This window comes from Varanus komodoensis, unplaced genomic scaffold (assembly GCF_004798865.1).
Source record: "Varanus komodoensis strain SLA01 unplaced genomic scaffold, ASM479886v1 scaffold23, whole genome shotgun sequence".
NCBI lineage: Eukaryota > Metazoa > Chordata > Lepidosauria > Squamata > Varanidae > Varanus > Varanus komodoensis.
The window spans coordinates 12,225,067-12,248,481 of NW_025335627.1; the positions used below are offsets into that span (position 1 = coordinate 12,225,067).

Here is a 23,415-nt window from a genome sequence, read left to right on the forward strand (position 1 = left end):
ACTTACATATCAATGAGCCTATTATTCATCTCTTGTTCTTTCTGAACCGCTCTACTCCTATCAAAATCTCTCTGCACTACCTAGATGTGCGAAGAGCGCTGGCCTTTTACAAATCAAGAACTCAACCTTTCAGGCAATCTCAAAGGCTTTTTATTCTCTGTGGCATATCATGGAAGGGAAGCTCAGTTTCCCCTCAGAGGCTCTCCAGGTGGATCATACATACCGTATCCCTAGCTTATGACCTCTCCAGCCTTCAACTTTCCAGACCTGGCAAAGCACATTCCACCAGAGCTACATCCACTTCCACTGCCCTCTATGCCAGAGTATCTCTCACTGACCTGTGTAAAGCGGTGATATGGTCAAGCCCGTCGACCTTTATTTGGCACTACCACCTTGATGTTAAATCCAGAGAAGACTGCACGTTTGGTAGAACGGTCCTCTCCCCCATACTTCACTGAGCAGCACCACTCTCCTCCTTGAGGTAAGCTCACCTGTCACCCATATGTGTGATGCACAGAGACCACGAAGAATAAAGGCAAGTTTCCCTAACTGTAACTGTCATTCTTCGAGTGGTCGTCTGTGCATTCACGCATGCCCACCCATCATCCCCTCTGGTGTCTCTCAAATAGACGTATGGGTTATACGTCATTGACGTAATCATGACTGTAGTCTCAGTTTCGAACAGAGTTTTTCGTGGGAGCCTGCCCTCAAACGTGACTAGTGTGAGGGTGGGGCTTCCCCCAAATACTAATTAATCAGCTTTGGAATCTTCCTGAAAACCACTCCATGCACATGCAAGGAGCCCATATGTGTGAATGCACAGATGACAACTCGAAGAACGGCAGTTACACGTAAGGAAACCTGGCTTTCTGCTTTTTCATTGCTTGAAATTTGTCTAACACTACAGAAAAACAGTCCTTTATCTCGTAAATTTAAATTGGCTCGGAAGATTTTTCAGTGTTCCAGGACTATCAATCACAATCAATACATGATACAAGATAGTGATGGGCCTTTTAATCTGTTTATTACTGCTATTACTGCTTTTAATTTTTATTTCATGTTTGCTTTTTATCTTGATGGTTATGCATAATTTGTACATAAGAAATTATATTGTCTTTATTTATATGACTTTATTATTATTCTGCTATTCCTATTAAGAACTTGAGACTTTATTTTCAGTTTTATGGTCAAAAGGAGAAGTTGTTTTGCAACTGGTATTTAAGCATATCATAAGGAGCTTGAAATACTAAATAAAAGGTGATCTCATACATGCCCTTTCTTGACATCAAACAAACCCTTTTGACAATATAAGCCAGGAAGAAGTTGCAAAATACATTCACTAAAACTGCCCTTTTAGTAAAAGAGATTAATATCTAATGATACATGATACAAGAGCATTAGTTGTATCAAAGTTTTAATGGGCCAGTTCTTATGCATCACTTTTTTCCCTTTACAGAAGAAACATTCAGGTCTGTATCCAGGGTTCCATAAAACCACTCACTAGCTTGAATGTTCCCCTCCCATGTATCTCTGTGTCTTCCCTGTACAGAGAGACAGAGTGAACAAAATCCTCTTTGCACTAAGTTCTTGCAAGACCCACCAGCTGCAGTGATGTGCTACTGCTGTCTTCACTAAAAGTTCAGGAAAAGAGAGAGAAACCATTCTAAAGGCAGAGGGGTCTGTAACTAATGTCTGACTAATAAAGCATTTCATGCTTATACTGACTTGACTTAAAATGTACTTTATAAGTCAAATGAGTAAAATGAGGGTGAATTAAATTACAAAGAGTGCCATCTGCTGGAAGGGGGAGGAATTACCCAGCTGCTGTAAAACAGGTTCTTAAAAGTGGTGCCTGAGTCCTAGAGGCATGGCTAAAGACAAAAAGGAGTCTAAGGCAAAAGCAAGGAGAGAAAAACTGCCTCTGCTGGCTCTTCTTCCGATACTAAAATATTTGGCCAGGAAACACAATGTGAGCATAGCTGAGTAACAAGCCTGTAAATTATTTTGGCTGATGAGGTGAGGGTATGATGGGAGATTGCCATCTCCAAGTTAGTTGAGGAAAGGGACAGTGTTCAAGAGGAAAGGTTAACCCCTGAAGTGAAGCTTGGCCTTTGTAGATTTCCCATTGCTGAGGTGAGCAAATCTGTTTACTGTTCTTCAGTTTGACATATAACATAAGAATGTTTAGAATTTCTGAAAACATTGTCTGATTTTTACACACACTTATTTGGAAAATGTGTAACATGCCACCTTTCAGATAAACTCTCAGATAAGTTTCCATAATCCTCCTCCTAGCAGAAGAGTGAAATGGCAAATTAAAGCCATCTATCAAATATGCTAGAAAGTCTCAACAAACAAAACTCTATTTTCCTCAATTGAACAGTAGTATTAGTGCTAGTAGTTATATTTATATACCACAACATATAGCCCAATTTAGGACTCCCTGGCTGGTGTACATTCCATTAATAATCAACAATACAATAAAAAGACTCCATAGAGTACAATGATATTACAATAAGTATAGCAGTTTAAAGTACCAGTTAAATTTCATAAAATAGGGACAATATAAAATATAAATAATAAAAATATTTAATTATTTATATACCTAGAAAATAGAACAGTCTTTGCCTGGTGCCAAAATGCTAGTAATGAAGATGCAAGCAAACTTCTAGAGGTGAGATACATTCACCAAGCAGGTCCTTCTTCTGTTATCCCCCTCATTTCTTTGGTGGGTGGTTCTTTATGCTATTTGGGAGCATATTGGCAGTCAGTGTTGCTTTTTAAGAATGGGTTATGTATTCTGTTCAGCTGATCCATATTGGAACCTAGCAGTTGTAGTTTGGACTGCCTGATGTTCCAGTCATTCCTGAAAGGCATTTCTTAATGTATTTCATTGCAGTAATCTAATCTGCAGTAGTCTGATTTTACCATAATATGGATAGCTGTAGCCAGGACACCTCTGTCCAGGAGGCAGATGGTGCAGCAGACTCAACTGTTGGGAGGCATGTAACATGGATGCTATTTGGGCATCTAGTTACAAGGTTGGATTTATCAGTACTCCCCAGAATGCAAACTAGATGCTTTATGGGGAATAAAGCTCTATTCAAAAACGTTCAGTGGGAAAAAACTATCCAGCAATAGCATCTGCAGCTTGTCAGGATTGAACTTTAGTATTTGGTCTTCATCCAGTCCGTAGCTGATTCCAGACAGCAGGTCAGTGTTTCCACTGTCTCACCTGACTCACATAAATAGAAAAAATAGTTCTTTACTATAATTCTCCAGATGAGCTCATTGTACCACTGAATAGTATAGGAACTGTTAGACTAAGAAATACTCTCAATGTGTTTCTTAAATGTGCCTAGGAAATCCATTGGGCAACTTGGAGAAAAATTAGTGTTGGACATGGCTAGGAGATTTATGGAATTATTTGGACTATAGATCCTAACAGCCCCTAATTGTCATTAAGGATTATTGGAATTATAATTCAGAGGGCAGAGTGCTGCCTTCTGCTGCTGCAGCATGACTGCCATGGGGCGGAAAAATAGTTTTCCATCCAAGCTTCATCTTCTGGGAAGGGCCATCCAGATAAGAATAGACTCATCAGTGAACAGTTCTCAACCTGGGCTGGCTACTCAAGCAGGTATCTTTGATAATACTGAAAACTAGTGAGTGGCTTCATAGAATCATAGAATAGTAGAGTTGGAAGGAGCCATGCATACCATCAATTAGACAATTTTGTGTTGTTGCATTTCCCCTTTTCTTCTCCCATAGTTATTCATCAGGGCAGCTCAAGAGATTCTCAGTTCTGAAACTAGATCTGAAGTGTTGTCCAGAATGGATTTGCTTGGAAGCCATCTGTTTGAACACCTTGCCCAAGGTCCAAGAATACTTTATCTAGGAATGTCTAACTGCTCAAATTTGGCTGGGGCCAGTTCCACTTGTAGAGAAGCATTAATTATGTACTCATTCCAGCTGCTGACCTGCTGGATATCATAAACTGATGGGGGAGAGAACAAGATTTGGGTATTTTGTCAAATACCTTGTCCTAATCTTCAGGGCACAGTAATTGTAATTTATCCAACAAGGCATCTGGTATACTGGACACCTCTGTAGATTGAATTGCATGACTTGGTGATCATCAGAACAAAGCACATATGAGTGATTTCATCCTCTAAAGTACTTATATGCTGTATTCTATGCTGTTTTCTGCATCAGTAAGCTGTTAACCAAGGAACAGAAGTGGAAATAAATAACATATCACAGTAGTGTGCGAACAGTTTCTTTATATTACTCTGAGGAACAACCTGGAGTAGTCCTCAGACCAATGAGAACAGCTTTGCTGGACAGCACTGCAAAGCTGCAGTGCTGCAGCATTATTTTTTCCATGCTGTTAACTCATTACATCAAAGTGAGTGATTACTTCTGTTTGGTACAGACCACTGCAAATTTTCTATTACATGTGCTCTACCCAGTCCACCAGAGGTTTCCTGCCAGTCCATGGGGGCCCCACATCCCACTGTACTCCAACACCTCTTCCTCAGTTGGCATCTGGTGTGCCAGTACAGGCTGGGCAGGGCAGGGAGGGGACTGCCTCAGCAGTCCTCAACGTGGTTTTCCTGTTTTCGCCATTTCCCAGCTGTGAAAAGGTTGAAAATTACGGCTTTAGCTGTCTCCCTGGTGCTGTCATCACCCTGAAATCCTTGTTAAACCAAGGAATTCTGGGTGCTTCATTCTGTGGATGAGCAATTATCATATCAGCTGTCTGAGTTGTCTCCCTGTTGTACCAAATGGTGAACCACATCAACTGGAAATTTTCTGAGAACTGTTAGGAATCCATCTGGCTCTATCACTTGCCTAGGGCTGACCATTTTAGTAGGTCATCCTTTAAGGAAGGTATCGAATAAGCGAGAAGTATTTTTCAGCTTTAGATTAATTGTTTGAAATGCAGCAGGAATGTGAGCTTATAGGATTTAAGCTGTTCACAGCCATCCCCTGCCTCCCAATAACTATAGCCTAGACTGCATTTCCTTTGCACATGCCCCACATCTGCTCCAGTGCCTTTGGAGTCTCTCTGGAGCGGTTTTGGGAGGTGTGAAGAAGGAAAGAGTACAAGCTTTTACTGTGTGAACAGAAGTCCATTTATGTGACATTGATTTTAACCCGGTAATTATATGATTTCTGCATGACTGTGCTTGCCACCATTTTTTTTTTCCTGGGATAATCAGATCATGTTCTAAGGTCTTGCTCTGTGAGACCTAAATGGTTACATTCTCTAGGGAAAACATTTTTGTTTAGGAAAATATATTTTATTAAGGTATAGTTTTGGAAGATGTTCCTCAACAGGGAGAAGGATTTCCCTGCCTCCAGGAACATGCTGAGTATCTCCAAAACCCCTCTTCTTTTTCACAAGCTCTTACTCATAGCTATTGGCATTATCTGTAACACCTTTCTGTTAACACACCATCACCATTTCTATCTATATATTAAACATTGAGAACCCATGAGAGAACTTCAGCTGCTGGATGGTATGCAGATGCATGTATTAATTTATCTTTCTGTGCTTATTCTGTTAAGTGTTTGAAGTTCCGTTAAGTTCAAATGCTTGATACAAAAACAAAGTGATTTGTTTAAACTATTAGTTTATTTGGTTCAAACTACAGATTATTTTATTCTCCTGCAGTTTAAATTTTCATGTTAATTTATACGACTTCACAACATGAGAATAGTTACAAATGAGGAAGACGGTGAAAGCTTTTCACTGAATTAAAGCATTTAACAGCAGAATTTTTGATTTTAAAAAATTCTGAACTTTTTCATCCCTGAACTGAAGTACAGAAAAAAGCGAATGTCCAAGAAGTTCAGAAGTACCTATTTTTAATATTCAAGTACTTAGATGCTTATCTTGGTGATTTGTATGCTGACTGGGTAGTAACTAAGTCAGGTGATACTTGCGTAGACCACACAGTAAATAAATTATCTTTGCAGGTAGCTGTGCAGTCAGTTTGAGGGAAGTGTGTCCGTGCAGAAATGCCTTGTCATACAGTTATAGTGTTCTTTCTCCCTCACTCTAGGTTGAAGAAAGACCTGAAAAAGACTTTGATAAGGTAAGAGAATGTATGGCTTAAGGCATGGAATGTGTGGAATGTATTTGAATGGAAAATTAATGACATACTGTTTTAAATTATCTATACAAACTGAAGCTGAGTTGATTTATTGGTGTTACTAATGAATGTGCTTTTATGGTTCTCAGCCTTTTTTAGTTTTCTGTTATTGCCCTTGTATTGAATTCATATAGTTGCCATTATAACTTTTTATCTTGGTTCTATTGCTAGATTGAGCAGTCCAAGTGATAACATTTTGCTATATGTTCCCACCTTTTTTTGTTGGAAGAATGATCTCTGATGATATAGGCAGTATCCAACAGAGCCCACACACTAATAGATCTCTCTGCTGATGCAACAAGAAGTTAGTAGTTCCTGCAGTGAGTTTGGAAATGACTAGAAGCAGTTGCTTCTGAATCTGGGAGAGTCAGCAAGAACTTGCAAATCTGGCCTGTTCTGAAAACAAATGGTTCCACTTGTTTCCAGAGTTGCTTCAGGCACCATTGGCTTGTCATTCCCCTTGCAGTAGGTTGTCCAGGTACAACAAAATGACTGCTGGTGCTATGGTGGTATCAGACATTGCCCCTATTTTGTAGGCTTGATTTTTAGTGTTAGTGGAATATGTCATGCTTTGTGGAATGTGCATTACATTTGATCCAAAAGCGAAGGGAAATTAAAGACACACAAATGTTAGAAAGGTTTGTAATAGGCTTGAACCTCATTAAACCTGGTTTATAGGAAATGTGAAAAACACAGTTGCCTCATTCAGATGTCCAAATTTAACCAACCAGGAGATTGCTTCTCCATCAGTTGTATGAGAGAAGGCATAAAAGGGAGAAGGGTGATTTGAGCTTGTTTCTTGTTCCATCTCCCAACAAACCAGGTTACTTCTAAATCAGATCATAGTGTGGAATTAAAACGAATCAGAACTAGGTATGACTTTCTATTATGCCTTGACACATGATGAACAGTTTTTTGAATAGTATGGCTTCCAGTCATATTATGAATATTTTGACTTCCTTGGAGGTGGGGGAACACTGAATAGAATGCTGGCATTAAGCATTCCATTTATTATGGGCAGTATCTAATACTGATTGTGTGCTAACAGGTCTCAGCGCTAGTGCAATACAAAGCCTTGTTGGTCTGAAAACCAAGGCTAGTAAGAACTCACAGAATGGAGTTCTGCTGTTCTGTTCCATTCCAGAAAGGAGAATTTTGGCTGATTTCAGGGTTACTTTGAGATGTGTTAACTTCCCACTGCATGCACAATAGGTCCCACAAATGTGAAAGAAGTAGTGGAGGTTCAGCAGTATTGGATCCTGTTTCACAAATAAAATATAGTTGCATCAAGATTCCCCACTTTTCCCATTTCATAGTCCATTCTTGCCTTTTCCGCTGTGGTATTGGGTAATGGAATATTATCAGGCTTTCAGGGATGTCAACATGTTCTAGCACTGAGTTCCAATGCAAACTTCAAATAATTGAGCTTGTTTTTAGTAATATAGTCCTGGTTACCTTTTTGATTCAAGAGCGCAACTGAAGATGGTTATTAACTGTCTTGTAAACAATCACTTAATTTCAGGGAGTTCGCACTGTTTCAAGTTTATCAGCAGCTACACTGGCCTCTCTAGGTGGAACTTCTTCCCGGCGAGGCAGTGGGGATACCTCCATCTCAGTTGATACTGAAGCATCTATGAGAGAAATTAAGGTAAGGTGCTTGCTGGTTTTGCATGTATTCCTAAGGCTTTGCCATATAGAAACAGTCAACATGACTCCGAATACCATAATGGTCACAGGGAGTCAGTCAAAATATTTTGCAAGTCTGAAATAGTGCAGGGTAAAGATTTCATCGTGGCTAATGAATTCTGAAAATAAAGAAGGAAGACAAAATTCCTGGTTTTGCTCATGTCCCCTTTCTGCTATTCAAGGATTATGCTGTGGTTTTCTTGTCACGATATTTTGCAATTTTCTTCAGGATATTCATGAGTTAAAGGACCAGATTCAGGATGTAGAAGGAAAATACATGCAGGGATTGAAGAAAATGAAGGTACAACTTGGCTGCAGAGTGAGCTTATGCATTAATCTTGGCTAAACAGCCAGAGAGTTAAAAAGAACAGAGTGGAATTTAACCTGCATGCGTTCTTTTAGAGTTGCACAGTTGCACAATGTAGAATGTGTTGCATATTTTGCAGTGTTTAATACATTCTAATTGTTCAGTTCAGAACATAATTTTCCAAAGTACATCAACAGATTCAACAAATATTTCAGCCATGTTTTACTTTTGCATGCTTTATACAACTACTTGTGTGTGCATGTATCTATATGTATGTATCTGAGTATATATTTAATCTTGTAAACCTGTAGTCCCCAACCATTTTGGCACCAGGGACTGGTCTCGTGGAAGACAATTTTTCCACAGACAGGGTGGGATGATTTTGGGATTCAATTGCAATACACTTATTGTGCACTTTATTTCTATTGTCATTACATTGTAATATATAATGGAATAGTTATACAACTCACCGCCTCAGCTCCACCTCAGAGGCATTCGATTTTCATAAGGAACACACATCCTTGATCTCTTGCATGCAGTTTGCAGTAGGATTCAGGCTCTTATAGGAGAAACTAGAAAAAATGGATAGGCCTGTCCTGCCCCCTCACCTCAATCTGCCTAGTCCCATTGGTCTAAAGCTCAGTTGTTCTGCCTTATTTATGTATTTATTTATTTAAAATGTTTGTATACCGTCCCATACTTAAAAGTCTCAGGATTTTTTTTTTTTTTTTTTTTTAATTGGAGTGCCTGCCCCATGCCTTAGCCACAGTCCACACGTGCTTTTGGATACTGTTGGTTGAGGTGCAGCTCACATCGTCTTCTAACTTGAGATACAAAGTGTCTAAATGAGCTTTAGCCCGTTCAAAACAGATTGGATTTGGTTGGTCAGAGCATTCTTGAAGTCCTGCCTCCTTCTCTTGTGCCTTGGTGCTGCAGCAGCCTGCGAGCAAAAGGAGGAGGGGAATTGTGGAGGTTACACCCACAGGTGATGCTTTCCTCGCTTGCTGCCACTCACTTCCTGCTGTGGGGACTGGTTCCTAACAGGCCACAGACCGATACCAGTCTGCAGCCCAGGGGTTGGGGATCCCTGTTGTAACCTACACATTTTTAATTATTGTACAGTTTAAAATTGGTCAGTTTCAGTAAAAAGGTAGGGAAGTCCAACCTGGAGAATATATTAAAATTAGATCATATCTGAAATTTTATGCTGCTTATGTTTCCAGTTTCCTGTACCAATTAAAGTAAAACCATAAAATGTGGACCATGCCCCAAAATCTAGGTTAAATTCTATTTGAGTACAGTTACAGCAGTCCAACAATGGAACCAATTACCTAGGGAGATTGTGGGCTCTTCCACACTAGAGGCATTCAAGATGCAACTGGAGAGCCATCTGAGAGGGATGGTTTAACTGGGAATCCTGCACTGAGCAGGGGGTTGGGCCCAATGGCCTTGTGGCCCCTTCGAACTCTGCAGTTCTATGAGTCTACGAAATTGAATGCAGTGTCTAAGAGTGCACTTGGTGATCCAGAAGGTCCTCACTTGAAATCTTTTCTCTGTCACAAACCTGTTAGATGGCCGTGGGGAAGCTATGCCCTGTTTTTAATCAGATTGGTGAGCCTTCTGCAGCTGTTGTAAGAGTTAGTGGAGATAGCAAATGTGAACTGTTTTGAGTACCTGGATAGTTCATTTTAAATAATAATAGAATAAGATTTATAACACAACCTGCTTATCTGTCTACCATTTCTTGCCCTGCAGCCTCACTTTTACATTGTAAAAGTAACTTCTTCGTCGTGGCCTCTGTGCATCACACATATGGGTTCTGTGCCTGCACAGTGCCTTTGGCCGGAAGATTGACAGCTAACGGTTTTTGGCGGGAAGCTCCGCTCCCCTCCCCCATGGCCTATAAAGAGCGGAGTGTCCGCCATTTGTCTACATTTAAAGTACAATGCAAAAGTAACTTTTACATTTAATAATGCTGTTCTCTAGCTTTTTTGTACTTGGTGCTTTTAATAACTGAAAACTCCCTGGCATACTTCAGTCTCAATATAATTATGTTATTCTAATTGTTGACATTCTGCTCTTCAAATCTTTACACAACTTGTATGATTAGACTGTGTAAATGTGCAGTAGCCCTCCTTGTTTTTGATGCCATACTTAAATGTGAAATCACCTAATTAATACAATTAATACAGTGCAAAGATTCCCGTCATTCCTCCACAGCATTCTTTTTTTGATCCTGCTTTGCTACCACACAAAAATAATAACCTTGAATTGGCACATCTAGCAGAAGTATCTGCAATGTAATGTGGCTGCTGGCATTTTGAAATTACTAAAATAGCTCTTACTGCAATAAATACAACCTTTTTAAAGAGGAAAAAAGATAAAAGAGCTCCTGGCATTTTTTGGGGTCCTCACTGACACTGCTCTTTTGCTCCAGTTTAGAGACTATTTCAGCATAGACTGAAATATTTTACAGCATTTGGACTTGGTAAACTGAAAATACTTCTTAATCTCTGAATTATTTCCTGGTTTTAGGACTCTCTAGCTGAGGTTGAAGAAAAGTATAAGAAGGCTATGGTATCAAATGCTCAACTGGATAACGAGAAAACCAATTTCATGTACCAAGTAGATACCCTAAAGGATGCATTGTTGGAACTGGAAGAACAGCTTGCAGAATCCAAGAGACAATATGAAGAAAAGAACAAAGTAAGTAGCCGCAAATGAGAAGTCTTATGTGGCATTTTCATCTGCTATATGGGAGCAGAGTGAGATATTTTCATAACCTTGCTAATATAAAGATAATATTCCCCATATTGTTGTTATTGTTACTGCTATTATTGCATTTCTTTATTGCCTGTAGCTGAAGCTCTCTGGTGGTTTACAACAATAATCAGAGAATTATGCAGTCAAATTGTTATTGTTTTAATGTATTTTGTATTTTATTTGATGTTGTAAGCCGCCCCGAGGCCTCGGCAAGGGGCGGCATAGAAATGTTTTAATAAATAAATAAATAAAAATAAATAAAAATCATCTATCGCGATTTTAACTAGGCCTGACCCTTCTTAGCTTCCAAGATTAAGCAGGATTAGGCACTTCAGGATATAAGGAAACTAGAGGTAGTAGTTGTAGATATTTGAGGTCTTGGAGAAGTTCCTTTAAAAACTTCTTTTCTTGAACAATTGCAGTGCTAACCCATGGTGAGGTTATACATGACCTAGGCAAGCAAACTATGTATGTGGCATAATGTGGGAACAAGCCTTAGTGTTTTAGGCTATCCCATACTAGGTGTTAAAATTTGAACTTGAATCAAAAATTAAATAGGCTGTAATCCATTAACCCTCTTTTTTATGGCAGATGAATCATATGACTAGAGGCTAAGCGCATAGCTATTTTAGCATATAGACCCTGATTCAGATGAAAAGCTCCATGAATAGTAGCAGATGGTTCTCCCAAATCTTGCTTCCATAAACTGCCATGTGCACAATTTAGATTCTGGGCAAATAAATGGTCCAGCGTGTAAATATATAACATGTAAAAGAAGAAGAAGGGAGGGAGGGAGGGAGGGAGGGAAACAAGACTAAATGTGCACATCTGGAATGTTTGCAGGAAATAATGATGTAACATCCTTTGCAAAATTTATTTGCTTTGTATTTTGTACACAAGCTGACTGTGATATCCTTACTTTGTAGGATTTTGAGAGGGAAAAACATGCTCATGCTATTTTGCAGTTTCAGTTCATGGAAGTAAAAGAGGCTTTGAAGCAAAGAGAAGAATTACTTGCAGTAAGTCCATTCTTCATTTAAGGAAATAAGCAGCTTTTGACAGTACAATATGTTGGCTGCTGGAACACAGATAATTATCTGTCTAGATTTTCCACAGAAAAACTAATTCTTCAGGAATTAATTGCATTGTTCTAGAATAAATTTTGTTGTGATACCATCAAAACAAAAGGCCAACTATGTCCAAGCTATCACAGATAGATCTCTTACTTTGCACATTTATGTGGTATTTCTCTTTTGTAAATGTTTTAAATTACTGTTAGAGACTTGAGGTAATTGGAGGAAACTTGTAATCACATTTAAGTTTTTGTGGTTTTGATCGAAAGTCCTACCTGCTAAACATGATTCCTGGTGTCCAAGAGAACTGGTTCATCACCATTGTTTGGAATGTTGGAGTTTACCCCTATAATCTGAGACAAAAATGGAAAAAGAATTTTTTTTTCCTGGAGCTTCCTGATCTTTTGCAGGTGGAATAGTAATGTGAGAAATTTTGGTTATGAAAAGAGAAGGATTCAACTTACTTGCTTGTCCAAGGATCAACAAATAGAATTGCTCTATTCATTCAGTCAAAGTAAGGCAGTGGTGACTAACATTTTTGGCCCATGTGCCCCTATCATTTTCTAAGAATGATGGGTGCCTCCCATCAAGTGTGACTACTTTTGATGAATGCTGCCCAGAATATATATACTAACCCTTCCCGCACCTCCCAGTGCCCTGGGAATGCTTTTGCCCCCATGGAATAAGCAGCAACACAGTCCTCGAAAGACAAGAAAGAGCATAGGCCTAAACTGTAGGCTTACTTGCTCCTGCCTAAGTTACAGGTTGTCACCATCTTCTCTGCTAGAAAGTAACAGTCAAAATGGAAATGTTGGGGTACAATCATGAAAGTTGTGTAAATGGGTAGGTTTCTTTATAGTTCATGTATCTTTTTATTTCACTGTTCTTTGTGAAAGCTGCAACCCTGAATTTTTCTTTTGATTAACTCTCTTGTCTGCTTTCTGTCTTCTTGTTTCCTCCTGCACCTCAGGAAATCCGACAGCTACAACAGAAACAGGAGGGCTATGTCAGGGAAATATCTGATCTTCAGGAGACAATAGATTGGAAAGAAAAAAAGATAGGGGTAGGATTCCAACCATGCCAAAATTTTGTTCACAGTATCACACCCTTTTAACTTAGATGTATTGAGTAAAGTCATCTCAGTTAATGACATGGGTTAAGATCAGAACAGTTTCTTGTACCTCCTGAAATTCCAGACTTTCCATGTGCTGCTTTGGAAATGTTCTGGAAGATACTCCACCTTTGTCAAGTGGCTTAAATCCAACAATGAACACTCTTATCCATAGCTAAATTAAAAGTGCTCACAGTGTGACACACTCACACACACTGCTTTGGTGAGAAGTAAAAGCCACATATTCCTATGAAACTGCATATCAGCTGCCAAGGTGATATTGAAGTGGTATGTGTGCTTGGGCTGGAATTTGGGGTTTCAGCAGCATTTAGAAGCCAGAAAAACCCATTACAAGTGAAACATTATACAAACAGAATAAATTTCTGTGAATGTATAGATTTTTATTTTAGTCCATACAATATAAGGAAGAGTCCATAGCTCAACGGCAGTGCAGATTCTATGTACAAAACATCTGCACTGCTATTGAGCTATAGACTCTCCCTTATATTGTATGGACTAAAGTCCCAGGTTCAGTCCCCAACTGGAAAAAATCCTGCTTCAGATGCTGCAGAGCTTCTAGCAGATATGTTTCAGATATGTTTTTACTGATGCTGGTTTGGAATTCTTGAGGGAAACATGCAAAATTTTAGACATGCAGAGATAGAAGGGGAAGAGAGCTATACTTAATGAAACATAGAAACAGAGCGAATCAGAAGGGGCCTCCCGGGCCATCTAGTCTGACCTCCGGCACCAGCCAGCTCCGCTCACGACGTGCCCACCATGTGCACGTCCAGCCTATCCTTGAACACCTGCACCGATGGGGCCTCAACGACCTCCCGTGGAAGCCCATTCCACACCCTCGGGGTCCTAACTGTCAGGAAATGCTTCCTGGCATCCAAATGGAACCTTGGCTCCCTGAGCTTTGCTCCGTTGGAGTGCGTCCTGCCTTCCTCTATAGACTATACTGAGAAAACTATACTGAGCCCCCATCCCGCAATAGTAAAACATATCTGCACTCGGCTCCTAAGACAAGCTGTAAATAGTTAATGCTGATTTTTGTACCACATCCCAGGTAATTTCTTGAGTGTGGCATTGTTTCTGGTTTTCATTCCAGGAAACATAACCTCATTTGAACAGGGTTCATTTTCCCACTATCTCCCTTATTGTGACCTGTTTGTGACCTGTTTGGAGGATCATATTTTAACTTAGTAAGCCAATGTACAATAAACAAAATTTTAGCAGCCCCTTTACTACCTAATCTGAGGTCTCAGCTATCAAATCAGGAAGCAGTTAACCATACCATTCCATTTCATCAAAACTGTTTTTACCAACTTTGGAACAAACCAGGATAAAAGAAGAAACTAGTTGGGGCTTTCTGGGTTAATTGCTCTCACTGCAAAGAGAGGAGTAAAAAGGCTGTATTGCCCAGAAATTATTCATTCATATCTGCTTATTAAGCCAAGAGGATAATCTAAATTCAACCAATCTTTGGACACTGATCACTACAACATAATTGTTGTCAAAAACAGCATAGAAGTCCATTCTGTAGACCATTCTGGAAAGCACTAAGCATACATCAGTGGCTAATCTTTTACTTTCCCATAGCAGGAGAAGCTGATAAACCACACTCAAGGCCATGGATGCCACCTGGAAATCCAGGAATAATACTGAGTTCAACAGTATTCTCACACTATAAACTTGGTCTTTATATAAGAGAGAGCCAGCTACTCCACTTTGTCTCTTGCTCTCATTAACTCTGCTTCATCTGGATTGAGTTGGATTTTACTCATTTTCTTCCAGTCTACGACTGACTACACTGAATCTTGAAAAGCATGAGGGATAAAACTGAGTCAGGAGTCCCATAGGACAGTTCCCATGGGCATGAACAAGAGTTTCCTGCATTATTTTCATTAATTAATCTTCCAGGAGGGAGCAGAACCACAAATATTAGAGCTCCTAAGTCTGTATCCCAAAAAGCAGAACAGGAAGATACCATAGTTGATGATGCCAAAACCCTTTTTGTTGCCCAAGATAATACACAGAATACATATTCCCTATCTCTCTTGGCAAAAGTTGCCGACTAGAGCATCCAAAGTAATTTCTGGCCTGAAACCTGACTGAAATGGATCTGGATAATCAGTTTAATTCAGGACCATCTGGAGTTAGGCAGGTACTTTTCCCTGAAGCACCTTACTCTGAAATGGCAGATCAGAACCAGCCAAAAATTGCCTAGCTTGGTAGGATCTCACTCTGGTTTTCAAAGATAGCCAAAAGAAATCCTTCAGGTAAAGATGCATTATCAATTTAACTATGATGAGAAGTGTTTTATGATAGACTGTTCAAGATAAGCAAGAATCAAGTTAACCAAGGTGTGGAACAAATTTTTTCAAGTACTTACTCTGTATCATTGGATGCAATAATCAAAGCAACTTCTATAGAGTAGCACAAAGGGGATTCCCACAGACTGCTTCAAACTTTGGCCATCAGCCTTCAACAGGGACTGTCAGAATGGTTTCTCCTTATAAAAATGAAGCTAGAAATCTTGTCTCCCACTCCATCCTCCATCCAATTCTAGATGATGTGCTATATTCAATATTAGAGCATCTCTTGCATTTCCCCTAGTATAGTAGGAGACCTGCAGTTTTAAACCTGTTGATCACTGTGCATTCAATGCAGTAATATGCTTATTTTAATACTTTAGAATACATATATTGTATTTTTAACAACACAGAATTAATCTAAGTCACTAAATGGACAGTAGAAGGCTTTAAGATTATTGACAGAAAAAGATTAGCTCACCATTGCAATTCTATATGATACTGTTAATCAAGGAGAAACTAACCTTAGAGCCTTAATCATAAAAAGGGAAAGCCAGGAGAGTAGGACAAAACCATAATTTGTAGCAATAGGCTAGTAATGTGGGGCATTTGTGCAACCAAAGCCTGTAAAGTCCAAATTCAGCTGAACAACCCAAGCTTGCTACATGCCTCTGTGGCAATTAGTACTGCTTAGGCTGTTGAAATACGGAATATTTATGGAAGTGCTAGTTACTGAGATCTCTAAAGGAAGCTTTTGTAACACTCCTAAGTACTAAAATAAAAAGCTTTTCTCTTCTTGCATGCAGATTCCATTATTCTCTGCATATCTGAAAGCAGCTTATTCTTATTGCTAATTTTCCTTTTATTTTTCCCTCTTTCCTGTTCTTGTTGTCACTTCATCTTCCACTTGTTCCTTAACAATTCAGGCTTTAGAGAGGCAGAAAGAGTTCTTTGATTCCATAAGAAGTGAGCGAGATGATCTTAGAGAGGAGGTGATTGTGCTGAAGGAACAATTGAAGGTATGCAGAAACCACAGAAGAGGCAAAGTGTAAAAAAAAAAAAAAAACCGCCATTGCTTTGTGTGTGCCCAAGAAGAAGTTGGCTAGGGGTTTGCAGTGGTGGTGAGCAATTTGTTTAAATAGCGATAGAGTGGCATATCTTTATTTTCTTACTTACTTTGATTCTTTTGTTATGCTGTTCTGTCAAATCCATGCAGCTACATTAGATAACTTGCAAGGATTATCACTGCATAAAAGCACATATTTAAAAATTCCCTGGTTGATAAAAGTCATGGGTTATACCATATACATAAACCAAAGCTGTATTACAAGTGATGTTTCCTTATGCCTTATGCACAACCTGTTACGAGCATCACATGTTTCAAACCATAACTATTAAAAAACATACACACTGGAGTGGATTCAAAGTTTCCATGGAAGTTATATGGTGTAGTTGCTAGAGTGTTTGGATTGGAAATAAGTCCAAATTCATGTTTGGCTCTAGTAGATAGCTGTAGATAGTTTTGGTCAAGTCAGCCAAATAGTACCTTACATCATGACATTTCTAAGATAAAATCCTGCTTGGAATTCCTTGGAGAAGGAGCAAGGATTGAAAAGAAAATACCTTTTGCAGAACTCAAAACCTTTGTTCAATCTCTTAATCAAATACCATATAGTCTTTTATCAGTATGATTCTTCTAAGTATAAAATCTCCAGTTTGGGTCTTTACAGTTCTATGGATGTGAAATGTCTTATATTATTTTGTAATTTCACTCACAGCAACATGGAATAATTCCCAACTCAGAAGGAGCTACCAATGGAGAAATCTGTAGCAGGCTTGAAAATGATGGACTATCACATTCTTCCAAGATTGTTCCAGGGGCAAGTCACATCTCTAAGGTACCCGGGGATTGTACACTAGGTAAGTGTTTGCACTCTACTAACATTTTTTTTAATCACTACATTTGCTTGAAAACTTTAAAAAATGTGAAAAATGTACTAATCACCAGCATGCCGCTCATACAATCACTTCTGTGCATTTTGTTTTGTTTTGCTAATTGCAAATCATCACTTCAAGCATATTACATGGCTTTTTTTCTTAGCGTTTAACAAAGAATGTTAAAAGTAATTCTTTGCATTGCACAAGTCCAGGAAAACAATTTTTAAAAGATGTCTTAGCTACATAACAGAGCATGCATATATTTTATCTAGATATGTGCAATCATAAACATCTTGAACATCTGTGCAGTTTCTCTGGTCCCCTGTAACTCCTGGGGAAACTTTAAAAGATACTTACAAGAACTTGAAACTTTACAAGATTAGGGTAGTGATATAGAATTATTTGGAGGTGGACTTGCATATGTCAGAACAAATTATTTTACTTGTTATACTAGAATGGCTACATTTATGATCAGCAGCTTTTTATAGTTGCTAGGCAAATCAGAAGGGTATAAGATTAAAGTATAAAACCTGTTATTGGTTACTCTTATGAAGAAAAAGGAAGTTAAATATGCATCATTGCAATCATACAATTGTGACTATAATAGGGAACTAAATAATTACTGTCAATGTGTAGCTCAGTCTTCTTATGAGAAGCAAAATAACCCTTTCGCCTTTCCATAATCCTGAACTAGTTTATCCTTGTCCAAAGTGCATGCCATTAGACTGATTCAGTGAATTTCCAGATAAATACCTTTAGTGTGCTAGTTGAGGGTGCTAGTTAAACTACAGTACTAAAACTCAGTCTTTTCATTTGCAAAACTTATCAGCTTCAATGACAAATGCAATTCAGTTGATTTTAGGAATAGAGATGCATTTTGCTGATCAAACAGCTTACTAATTCAATTGCTGCTTTGCCTTCACACAATTGGCAAAAGCCAATCTTTCTTAACCAGTTCTTTTGATTCATTCTCTCTTCTGGGGTTTAGGTGGGGAGGTAAGTGTTAAATTAGTCTCCCTGCAATATGGTCCCTTCAACTTTCTTAATGATCTTTTAGGCAGAACCAATGAAGTGGAGATGAAAAATGAGATTTTGGAGAATGTGGGGAAAAGAGAAATCTTGCAGAATACTGAGCATGAGGAACACACAGAGGAGACTAAGGAGCAGGAAATTGTACAGGAATGTTCGGAGATAAAGACGCTTGCTGATGAAAATGCGGAGGCAGAGAAAATCAATGAAGGCAAAGTTTCACCAACGTTATTAAATAGTGGACTTGAGAAACCAGATAAAAGTCATTCCAAACATGTTCCAGAAATTTTTTATTCTCTTGAAAAGAGTGATGTAGTTGAACTTAGGGGTGAAAGGGGATCACTGGGTGATACTGTGGAAGTGGAAGAGTATGTTGGAAATAAAAATGTGGTAAATGCAGTTGGTAATCATAATAAAGTAGCAGGCCTGGGCATTGAGAGTAATCAAGAAATAATTATGGGTATAGAAATACTTCCCCAAGAGCAAAATAAAGAAAAGCAAACAGATATTGTGGTTGATGAGACAGAGGGCAATAATGATGAAATATTTGAGGAAGCCTTGGATTTTGTGAGTAACAGCCACATGGCAACTTCTAGTCAGTTAGAATCACCAGAACTGATGTCAAATATTGAACAGAACAAAATCGTTAAGGATGATTTGGATAGACAGCTTGATAAAGATGAGGGAGGCATTATAATAACTGATAAAACTGAGTGGGGTAAAAATGAGGTTGGTGGAATTAATGAAGAGAATGAGATGGCAAATGTAGTCCTGCAGCAGGAAATGGATGTAGTAGCCTTTGCAGTACAACTACCAGGAATGCCATGCACTGGGGAACAAAAACAAGTTGAAATTGAAGAAATCCAGGTTCTTTCTTCAAAGCATGATGCATTTGTTGAAGAGGAACAAGGTGAACAAGAAATGGAAACAAGAGAAGATAGTGTTGAAGACAGTCCTGTTAAAATGGCTGATCAGAGAGAAGCTTTGTTCAAAGCACTGGATCCAAATTTTGATTCTGAGAAATATGAGCAAAATGCCATAAAAGAGGTTCATACAGAAGAAAATGATGCTGAAGATGATTTAAGTGGATGTCTGAACCATGAGGAAAAGAATGTAAACCTTGAAGATGTTTCAGGGGAAACCAAATCTGAATTTATAGATGATTGCAAAGCCCTGGCAAATATACCAAAAATACATGAAGAAGCTGCTGATGACATTCATGAAGAAGACTATAATATGACAGAAGTTAGTGACTGGCCTACAGAAAAGCAGAGTGTAGACAAACAAGATGAAACTATTCAGGAATCAGCTATAACTGCAACTGTAATAACTGAGGATGTTGAAAAAGTATCCAAAGGGAATGAAGAGGAGAAGAATTATGGAAAGACAGAGGGTAAAGTTCTTAAAGTTTTGAGAGATACTGAGGAGGCAGCTTCTCTCTTGTCACAGAAGGCTGAATTCAGTGATCATGAGAAAGAGCTTGACAGTGAAGAAGCTGTGGAAGAATATCATGAAGCATTTGATTTTGAGGAATCTTTCTCTGGAGAACCTGAAATTACTAAAAGGAGTGATAATCAAGGTAATTTATCAGAGAACGATATTCACCAAACACAAGAGAAAGGTGGGGTTGAGAAAGGGGCAGAGCAAAACATAGTCAAAGAGGTATATGAAAAGGAATGTGAAGATAAAGAAAGAATTGTTAAAGATAAAAAGGAGAAAACCTACCATATCTCACCAGATGAGGTTGTGGATGATGCCGTGTTGACTGAAACTGAAAATATTCAGCAGTGGAAAGGAACAGAATTTGGAGAAGATGAACATTTTCAGACTGCTTCTTCTGTTTCTTCATCTTCAAAGGCACAATGTGAAATATTGGAAGACACAAATGCAGCTGTATTAGATCAAATTTATTCAAAACAAATGACAGAATCTACATCAGAGCAATTTGCAAAACATGAAAGTTCTGTTGATGAAGGCCAAGAGGAAGCCCTGGTAGGTAGGAAGGGTAAAGGTAAATCTCGGGAAGACTGTGTTATATCATAAACTCAGGTTGTTGCAGCAACTTATGCACCAGCCACCAGATAAGTTACAGAGCAAAAAGGGATATATATTAAAATGTCAAAGACACAATTCTTCGGCTTCTGATTCATTTGAAAAGAAGGGTAGATCTAGTACCATAATCTAAAGCAAGAGTGGGCACTGTGATGCCCTCCACATGTTTCAGACAAGAATCACCATAATCCCTTGCTGTTAGCCATACTGGCTGGGTCTGATGGGAGTTACAAATGTCTGCAGCATACAAGGTTGCTTTTTCTTGCTGTACAACTCATTAGCTGTATCAATACTGAACACATATGAAGGTTGTCTTACCTCTCAGATCGACTTAGTGTTTATCATAACAAAACAAAGCTATTAATTATACTAATATCTAATGAAGTACTTCTACTAAGTGAATATGGTATTTGATCTTTCCCATATTCAAATGAAAACTAAGATTTGAAAGTTGTTAGGAATTTATTATCTTTATGTTACATACTAATTGGCATTTGTCAGACACATTTATATTTGATTCAAGTTGTTACAAGCACCGCAGTTTCAGTATCCTTTTAAAATGCTGGTAATTTGCTGGAGTGATAAAATTGCACTTTAAACATATTTAACATTGACACATTCCAAATCAATGTCACCTCTGTTGCCAAAAGATAGATCAGTATAAGAATTTTGCTTAATGTAGAATTAGTGAACAAAACTTGTAAGTGGCTAATGGGAAAAAGTGTATGTTTCAGTCATTTCATACTGAAATCACTGAGTTAGTTCCAGAAAAAGACTGCACTTAGATTCCGCTGAAATCAGTGGGGCTCAAGCATAACAAATGTCATATTGATTTTAATGTTATTCAACCGACCTTATTTAACATTATCTATCTAGATAAATGTATATTATTTTTAAGAACATTTCAGATAACATTCTGCTTAACCTTTCTATCAGGAAATATCAAATGCAAATTATAACAGATCTCTTTTCTTAAGAGTTTATACTGCATGTTCTGTCCACCAACATATACAGATGCACCCAAAATATTATATATTAATAAATATTTTCTTACATTTAAAAAATTTACTTTTCTATCTCTGCTGCAATATAGGCTGATTTGAATGTCTCCTTCAATGCCTTAATCGTGATTTAAAACAATAAAATCACCAGTAACCGGCAACAGCTGTTTTATGCATAAAATGCCTACTTAACTTGCTGCCTTTAAACAAATAACAAACAATGTATAAATTGATTTGAATAAAGGCTAAAATATAAATGTTTCCTATGTATCACTATGTCATTTCTAAATGTGTACTAACTAGGAAGCATAAAGAAAGTGTTTTCGGCTAATAAAATAAGGGAAAAATGCAAACTGTTTGGAGAGCTATAGCAGTCTAACAAATACTAAACATGCTCCTTGTATACAAGTAAATAAAACATTAAAGTGGTACATTGTGTTGTTTATAATAAAAATTTTATATTCTCCACCCCGTTTGTAAAATGCCTCTCCCCTCTCTTTGTAAAGCTGCTTACAATTAAGCTTACTACTTGTAATGTTTTTATACAAATTTATTGCAATATTGATCTATCTGGCAGCAAACTGTTTTTATCTGTCCTCTTCTGCTTTCTTAGATGAGGCAGTTCTTCACAAAAAACAAAATCCCTGCTTTGTGCCAGCAGCATAGGGGGCTTTAAAATTAGTTAACTTTAAATTTACATAATTATACACTTTCTCTGAGAAAGAGGTTTCCAGGCTGTTATGAGCAGTAAAGAAACAGTACTCAGAAACTAGTAGACAAGATCCAGTGTGAAAAAGGAAAGGATTGAGAATTGGTTCCCTCAGTTCCAGAGAGATGGTATCCTTTCCTTCCTTGAAGAACAGCAAAGCTACAGCTTCTCATTCTTTTTGAATTTTATGTGCTTGCATTAAGGATATGTCTGAATTCTGGGGAATCTGGCAACTTTGGATGCAGAAGGCAGGTTTTGGGGACTGATTGCATATGCTAGGGCAGATTCCCATTGTAGACAAGGTTTCTAGGAAAGTAACTGTGAACATGCTTCTCAGTTAATGCTGGCATACTCATTCCACTCATGGAATTAAAGATAATGGGTTTATGCATATTTCTGTCAAGTATAATAGAAATACATGAATAGAATTGGCGATGATCTATTTTGTATGTCAGATACATAGCATCTCTGTAGGATGAGTTAGGTTAGCTTTGATCAAATATCTTGGTCAGTAGTGATAATTACATGGGTACCAGATGAAGTCAACTTTTTTAGCTTTGATATGGACAAAAGAATTCTACCCTCTAATCAGTCACTGAAAAACTAGGGATGACATAGAATTGATAGAATTGCAGCTTTCTGTGGTTGACAGAATTGCAGCTCTCATTGGTGGAAACTTAAGGGAAATTTATGCCTTGATCATTCCCATTCCAATGGTAATCATAATGGGTTGTTAATACTGTTCATCCTTACTGGTGCTCTGAGATAATTTCCTGAAGAATAACCACCCTGAATCTTGATTTATGACACTTCCATATTTTGAAAGTAGTTTATGCTGCAAGGCGAGACAGGAGACTAGGAAAGAACTTCAGGGAAAAGAATAATAGTATTTCTACTCTCACAAAATATGACAGAGAATACTGACCAATGACTTGCCTTTAATTGGTTTTGCCTTGAATAAGTTATATCTAACTGGAGTGATAATGAGCAAACTTACCTTCCATTGGTTCTTAGCTCTGCCTGCTAACTGTTCCCTGAAATGTGAAAAAGATAATTCTGCCTCTGGAACAAGCTCAGGAGAATTCCGGAGATATCCTAATGCTTCCACAGTCATAATCAGTAGTTTTCTTTTTAATGTTTATTTTAAGTGGTGGTGATTATAGCACAGAAGTTTGAAGTTCCCAGACATTTTTGAGCAAATGTATAAACTGATATTGTGCAATTTAATTCTCATTGAATTCACCATATCACCAGGTCAGAAAAACAC

At 38.1% G+C, this 23,415-nt stretch overlaps 1 protein-coding gene and 1 long non-coding RNA gene across 26 annotated transcripts in view; one reads left to right on the plus strand and one right to left on the minus strand.

Annotated features, from left to right (window-relative positions):
- The window catches only part of LRRFIP1 (LRR binding FLII interacting protein 1), a 121,390-nt gene that overhangs the window by 88,211 nt on the left and 9,764 nt on the right, over nucleotides 1-23,415 (plus strand). For 18 of the 25 annotated variants that reach the window (XM_044431741.1, XM_044431749.1, XM_044431744.1 and 15 more), the window contains 9 exons: nucleotides 6,072-6,104; nucleotides 7,684-7,809; nucleotides 8,077-8,148; nucleotides 10,690-10,860; nucleotides 11,844-11,936; nucleotides 12,961-13,053; nucleotides 16,346-16,438; nucleotides 17,198-17,339; nucleotides 18,415-21,907. In XM_044431741.1, coding sequence (XP_044287676.1) covers nucleotides 6,072-6,104; nucleotides 7,684-7,809; nucleotides 8,077-8,148; nucleotides 10,690-10,860; nucleotides 11,844-11,936; nucleotides 12,961-13,053; nucleotides 16,346-16,438; nucleotides 17,198-17,339; nucleotides 18,415-20,429 — 2,838 coding nt within the window. In that variant the 3' untranslated portion in view covers nucleotides 20,430-21,907. Of the gene's footprint in view, nucleotides 1-6,071; nucleotides 6,105-7,683; nucleotides 7,810-8,076; nucleotides 8,149-10,689; nucleotides 10,861-11,843; nucleotides 11,937-12,960; nucleotides 13,054-16,345; nucleotides 16,439-17,197; nucleotides 17,340-18,414; nucleotides 21,908-23,415 lie in introns of those variants that run through there. The other 7 variants (XR_006414884.1, XM_044431743.1, XM_044431765.1 and 4 more) reach the window with 6 other exon arrangements.
- LOC123024265 lies at nucleotides 809-9,955 on the minus strand. The gene is made up of 3 exons (XR_006414885.1): nucleotides 9,936-9,955; nucleotides 1,917-1,921; nucleotides 809-861 (listed from the first exon to the last, which is right to left on the minus strand). It is a non-coding gene; the product is annotated as an uncharacterized LOC123024265 (long non-coding RNA).